Below are 6,831 nucleotides of genomic sequence, written 5' to 3'. Positions count from 1 at the left end.
TCTTTATCGTGTGTGTGTGTGTGTGTGTGTGTGTGTGTGTGTGTGTGTGTGTAAAATCTATCATTGGGCCAATTGTGGTGGCTCATGCCTTTAATCCCAGCGCTTTGAGAGCCCAAGGTGAAAGGATTGCTTGAGCTCAGGAGTTCAAGCCTAGACAACATAGCGAGACCTCATCTCCACAAAAAAAATAATAATAATAAATTAGCTGGGCATGGTGGTGCACACCTGTAGTCCCAGCTACTCAGGAGGCTGAGGTATAAGGATCACCTGAGCCCAGTAGATCGGCTGCAATGAGTCTTGATCATGCCACTGCACTCCAGCCTAGGCTACTGAATGGAACTCCAACTCAAAAAGAAAAAAATCTATCATAGATGTTTTCCATGTCAATAGCTATGTATTTTTATGGCATATTTAATATCCAAAACTGTATTTTAAATGGCATTGTACATAACCATATGATCCTTGCCCACAAAGTTTGTTTGCTTTTAAAATTTCTGTTATAGATCGGGCTCAGTGGCTCAGCCTGTAATCCTAGTACTTTGGGTGGCCCAGGCGAGTGGATTGCCTGAGCCTGTGGGTTCGAGACCCGCCTGGGCAGCTTGGCAAGCCCTCATCTCTACAGTAATTAAAAAATTAGCCAGGCATGGTAGTGCGTGCCTGTAGTTTCGGCTACTTGGAAGGCTGAGGCAGAAGGATCACTGGAGTCCAGCAGGTTGAGGCTGCAGTGGCTGGGAGCGACCACTGCACTCCAGTCTGGGTGACAGAGTGAGCCTCCAACTAAAAAAAAAAAAATTTCTGTTATAGACTCTTCTGATATCTGATTGCGTTTTGCAGATCAAATTTTTTTTCTACTCCTTCTTTGAACTTAAAATTTAATGAAACTTCAGAGAGTTAGAAGGACATAAAGGACCTTCTTGCCACCCCACTCTTACCCCTGAGCCTCCACCTGTGAGATGGGCATGTGTGTGGACACGTGATCCTTTGATTTTCTCATTGCTTCCTGTCTCCTGCTCCTCTTGAGCCTTTGGTTTCTCATTCTCAAGACACATCAGTGGGAATGTCATTTCTCTGAATGACATGCTCCCCATGTTAGGAGTGAATAGGTCTTCACCAAGGCAGGAGGAGAGACTGGAGGGGAAGGACCAGGTCCCCACACAGAGCCATATGAGAAGCGGTCTGTGAGCCCATGCCCCTCTCTTGCTTAGTATCCACCAGGTTGCTCTGGGCCTTCCAGGATCCCCACGCTCAAGTCTCCTGCCTCCCCTCAGCTCCTGGTAGCTGTGCTCCTCACCAACTGCTCAGCCTTGGCGACCTCACTGCGTCTATGTGTTTGTCCACCCCACCCAACTGTTTGAGGCCGCTTCTTTGTACTTCCCACAGTAGTTGGCCCATTGTAGACTCGCAGGAGAGAGTCATTGTTTGCTTTGTCTCTGCAGTTTCTTCAGCTGGAATCTTTGTCCACTGTGGGTCATTTTCTTAGCAAAAGATAAAACCACAGCTTCCTTGTATTCTCAGCACTTAAAGATTTTTGTTTCTTCAGTAGCTCTTCCCTTCCCAGAATTCTTTGTAAGAAATGTTCTGACACCCAGTGCTTGTCTCTTTTGCACAGGGAACCCCTCACTTGGTCCGTTATAGTCCATGAGCCCCACTCTAGGGAAACCAGGGTTGCACTATCTGGCTCACCCTACCTGCCCACCCTAATAACCCACACTCTCACTCACTCTGAGCTCATTCAGGACTTGGGGGCAACCTCAGATTTTTTTGTTCTGATGTTGCACCAACTTCCCCGATTGTGGTACCTTGTGGATGCTCACTAAGGAGTGAAATATCACATAGACCTGACACAGAAGCCATGGACTGGGAGGGCATGGGCTCCAGTAGCTGTGGCTTGACCTAGTCTCAGGCATGGTTTTTGTTTGGGAGCAGGGTCAAGCAGGTGGAATTCCCCAGGGTGGTATCCTTGGCTTCCTGCCATCACTTCCTTTCATCCCTTTGCTGGACGCTGTGAGATCTTTTACCTTGGGCTGTGTGTTTATACTGTGTGCCAGGCCAGGGGGTCTGGTGCTGAACACGGAGGACCAAGTTATGGAGCCTCTGGTCTAGCACAGTAGTTCTCAGCCCTGGCTATATTTTTTTTAAAGCTGCAGTATTTGTGCCAATGCCATATCCAGAAAACAGGTTACCGTATACTGAGCACTTTGTGGCAAGTATCATCTAAGCTCTTTTTGCAAGTTGTCTATGTCGAGTTGAACCCTCTCGCAGTAACTTTGGGAATTAGGTAAAATGAGTCCTGGCTCACTGACTAGGAATCTTAGGCACAGAGAGGCCCACTTGTCAACAGGCACACGGCTCACAGATGGAGAACTCAGATTTATAGCAGGCCAGCAGACTTCCAAGCCAGCATCTTAGCCCTGTGCCGTGCCATTGACCGGTCTCCTACTTCTTGGACCCATATTCCCAGCCACCTTCCTGGACACCTCCTCCTGGGTATCCCTCAGGCACTTGAGTGTCTGGGATTTTAATTTCTCTCTTCTTATCTGAGCCACATCAGGAAGAGGCAACTAATCTCTTCTTGAAGCACTTATGTGCCCTAATGGTTGTAGGCTGTCTGTAAAGAAAAATGCCATCACAACCTTTAGATCTGGCATTCAACACTCTATATGGGCCGGCCCCTGCCCATTGGTCCAACCTCCCTGTGACACTGCTTGCCTTGGACTCAGCACACTGATTTTCTTGCCATCTCCCAAATATGCCATGCTTACCCTTAGCACTTTGCCTTGCCCATGTCCTCCTCTGCCGGAGTGCCCTTTTCTCCCACAGGTCTACCTAGTAAGTCTCTGCACAAGCCTCAAGACAGCTCTTCAACATCACTTCTTAGAATACCTCTGAGCACCCTGTTTAACTGGCTGCTGCCTCCTTAAGCTCCCTCAGCTCGAGTGTCTTCTACAGCATGTAACCCCTCTTCCTAGAATTGTCAGCCCCCAAAGACCATGAGCCTTCTGGAAGTAGAGACCCCCTTTAATACTTAAGTTCACAGCAATGGGCATGGGAGCACAGGCCTCAGCACCAAGTAGGCACTTGGTGAAGATTGTCATGGAGACCTTGTGTAGGCCTGTCTGCCACCTGTTGTCCTTCTATTTGGATGGCTGCACAGCCAGAGCAGATTTGTATGGCTTTTTGACTCTACCGTTGGCCCCAAAGAATGCAAAGTATTCACGAAGTATTACCAAGCATATTAACAGGATGGAAGAGCAAATCAGAGAGCAATTCAGGCCAGGTAGTGAGTCAAATTCCTGAGGACAATAGCTTCCAGTTGCATGTGGATTCACTAAGATCAAAATACAGGTTGCCAATTTTTACAATAATGCTGGTAAAATAAAATAAAATAAAATAAAATAAAAATTAAACTTGATCCCAGTAAATGGGACCCATTAAAATGTAGACCTGCAGATTTGGAACTGGGAAAACTGCACTGTTAGATATAATGCTTACCAATGAAAACTCGAAAGGCAGAAGCTATTACCAGGAAGCTTAGGGTAGAACAAAAAATAATGAGTCAAGTCCTCACCTAATATTTATATAGGAAAGAAGGAATTCAACGAAAACAACTATAGCAAAATGGAAACAAAATAATCAAGAACAATGTAACTGTTTAGAGTAGAAATTAATCAAGGGATTAATGTGGCCTAATGGTGTTTCCTCAGGAAAGTTCTTGGTCAATAAATATTCCTTAGTGTTGGCATAATGCTGAACACAGAGTCCACATGTTGTTGGTAGCAAAATGTCCTGTCCATGTGTGTGTGGTTGCTGCTTTCAAATGACTATCTCCACTCTGAGTGTCAGAGCTGATAGAACCCCCAGCCCACCACTGACTCCTTTCATCTTTCCTACAGGGGGCCGTGCCCAAAGGAAATGCCACTAAAGAATTCATCGAGAGTTTACAGTTGAAGCCTGGGCAGGTGGTGTACAAGTGTCCTAAGTGCTGCAGCATCAAGCCCGACCGAGCCCACCACTGCAGGTACACTCGCTGGGACTCCCCTCCTCTCTTCCGCATTGACCTGCCTCCTTCCACCACCCCTCCCACACTCACCCCTGGAGTAGTGCACACTTCTCCCACAGGTATCAAATCAGCAACATGACTTCTGAATGTCCCCTGCTCTGGGCACAGAGTGACCATTGTGAGTCTTCCTCCTGGCTCTGGTGAGCCCACTAGACTGGAAAGGGTGTTTGGTTTTGTTTCAGGACACCTGTCCCAGGACTTAGCTCTGCCACACCTGACATAGGACCTGGGCAGGACCTTGGGCATTTGCTCCTTTGTTTTGATATATGTAAAATTGAGGGTATTCCTACTTTTCCTACCTCACAGCTTTATGATAAGGGTACCTTGAGACAAAGCTTTAGAACATCATTTTATGAACATCTAGTACTTGAAATGAAGGGGTTTTCCTTGAATCAAGACTTTCTTTTGAAACAAAACTTCCAGAGGTTATGACAGTTTTGTAGAATTCAACCCAAAAAGTCATTTCTGCCTCTTCTCTGTAGTCAGTTTTCCCATTTTGTTTTCAGGTTTCTTTGTTGTTTTGAGTCTTCTTTATAAAAAGACTTCTAGCTAAAATGTATACTTTATCATTATGGTGGAACTTTAATGGGGCACTGGGCCTGGGAAACCTGGGATGCAGAGAAATGCCTCCATTTAGGGTATTTGGTCCCCTTTTCAGGCCAGTATGTTCAGGATGGGGAGGGGTTGTGGAGGAAAGAACTTGCCCCTGGTGTTGGAGGTCTTCCTTCTCCATCCAAGGCTGTGGACACCTTAGGGTGTGGGAGAGATCTGAGTAGCTCCAAGGCCTGGGCTCACTGCCTGCCTTTCGAGGAGATTGGTCAGTCCCAGCATTCAGGATCCATAGTCAGCTCCTCAGTACCTCTGCATCCCAGGACCTCAGCCCACCTTGTCCCACCATCAGTCTCTTGTTTTCATCTTCCTGGTCAACCCTCAGAAATCAGTATTGTTGTGGGAATGACCTTTCTAGATGAGAAAATTAAGGTTCAGAGGGGTTAAGTGACTGCTCTAGGGTTATATAGCCAATGAGTACTAGAGACAGGATTGGGTCCTGGTGGTTCTGACTCCAAGTCCAGATAGGGCTCTTTCCACTAGAACTCCAGTTTGGGGTAACTCGTGTAACTTTATGTAATTGTGTGTTTTTCTGTCTCTGAAAGAGAGAGATCTGAAGACCTCCTCAACTGGTTGCCACCTGCTTGAGAGCAAGGGCTGAGGAGCTTGGACAGGGGCCTGTGAAGATTGCTGACACCTGTGGGTTTTCTCTCTGGGTCAGCTTGCTTCTGAGATCTAATTCAAGACTTACTTCATGTGCCTGAGGTGGTGGTGTTAGTCTAGTCTCTTCCTGCTACTCAGACTCAAGAGCCAACTGTTTTCTAAGCGTCACCCAGATAAAAAGGCCCAGTTTGCTTAAGTGGTTCCTCAGGGTAGCCCAGTGTGGTGGAGCAGGCTCAGACCTTGGAGTTGAAGAGGTTGGTGTTGGAAGTCTGACGCTGTCCCTTGCCACACTGTGAGACCTTAGGCCAGATATTGTTTGCAAGCCTCAGCGTTCACTTCTATAAAAAGGGTTGTTCCTCCCTAGCTTATTGTGGGGATTACATAGAAGTAACTGAATCACCAAGCTCAACAAGTGGAAGGTACTTGTTAACAGGAGAACATGTGAGGAGTTAGGGATGTGCTGGCTTAAGAAAGACTAGACCAGAGCCAGGGAGGTGTTAATTTTGTAGAAAAGCACTTTGTAGAACCCACAGTAGTTCTTTTCTCTCCCCACCCTGAGCCCTCAGCTGCCTCCACTGCCTGGCATTTTCCTCACCGCCTCCTCCTTGCCTCTCTCCCCAGAATGATCCAGGGGAGATATTCTTGTGTGCTAGTAAACAAATCAGCTTGGGCAAAACAAGAGCTGTTGATTCAGATGAACTCAAGTGAGGATGCCTGTGAGTTGCCTGTTCATACCTCAGAAATGCATGCTGACTCCTTTGTGATGGTGCACGGTAGCCCAGGCCATCTGGGGACCCGTGATTTTGGACAAGTAGAATCCCCAGCATACAGACAGACAGGGTTTGTTATGGGTGGTTGAGCCCAGAGGCTGCCTGCCTAATTAGAGAAAGTAATTTTCGGTCTTGCCTACCCAGGCAAAAGTGCATGTGGACACATGTGTTTGTACCCAGCTTTTTGGCTTCTCTGTCCAGCAGAATCCTTAGAATTTGAGACTGTATTCCATGTTCTCTGGTGGGTACCACACATACATCCAGACCTTGGACCTGTAGGTGTTCCTTCCAGCCCTGCAGTATGTGTCTGGGTCTTTTCTTTCCAGGAGAAGCACTCTGAAACCCCAGGCTGGTTTCATCTGGCATCAGATCTCCTGTTCATAAGGACCATGGAAACATGTGGAAGTCCTGGGAGGAGCCATTTATGCTAATGTGGGTGGCCAAGGCATTAGGCCTATGCTTTAAGTTCTTTATGCATGAGGTAGTAGAGACCTCTGCTCTTGCAGGGGTCCCATCCTCCAGCCCACATTCAACATCACCCAGTGCCCCAGACACACACACACACAGACTGAGATGGTCACAGGCTGCTTAGAGCCCTGTTAGATTCTTATTTTATCTTGCCCATGGTTGTGGCTACTGAGAAAATGTATATAGCTCTAACGTTATTTTTAAAGCATTTTGTATATATTATGTGGTGCTCACAATGACCCTGAGAATGGGGAAATTCTGCTAGGCTGATTTGGAGAACCTAAGTTTCTTTTTTTTTTTTTTGAGTTGGAGTCTCACCTC

The 6,831-nt window shown here is 46.8% G+C and overlaps 1 protein-coding gene across 5 annotated transcripts in view; it reads left to right on the top strand.

The window, feature by feature from the left end:
* Window positions 1-6,831, top strand: part of ZDHHC3 (zinc finger DHHC-type containing 3) — a 39,979-nt gene that overhangs the window by 10,231 nt on the left and 22,917 nt on the right. For all 5 annotated transcript variants that reach the window (XM_008071376.1, XM_021719201.1, XM_021719202.1 and 2 more), the window contains one exon: window positions 3,894-4,018. In XM_008071376.1, coding sequence (XP_008069567.1) covers window positions 3,894-4,018 — 125 coding nt within the window. The remainder of the gene's footprint in view (window positions 1-3,893; window positions 4,019-6,831) is intronic.

The sequence above is a fragment of the Carlito syrichta genome, unplaced genomic scaffold (genome assembly GCF_000164805.1).
Source record: "Carlito syrichta isolate Samal-C Ts95f unplaced genomic scaffold, Tarsius_syrichta-2.0.1 Scaffold314298, whole genome shotgun sequence".
In the NCBI taxonomy this organism is placed as follows: domain Eukaryota; kingdom Metazoa; phylum Chordata; class Mammalia; order Primates; family Tarsiidae; genus Carlito; species Carlito syrichta.
Note: the sequence above shows the minus strand (reverse complement) of the source record. Positions and strands in the feature narration are given on the sequence as shown.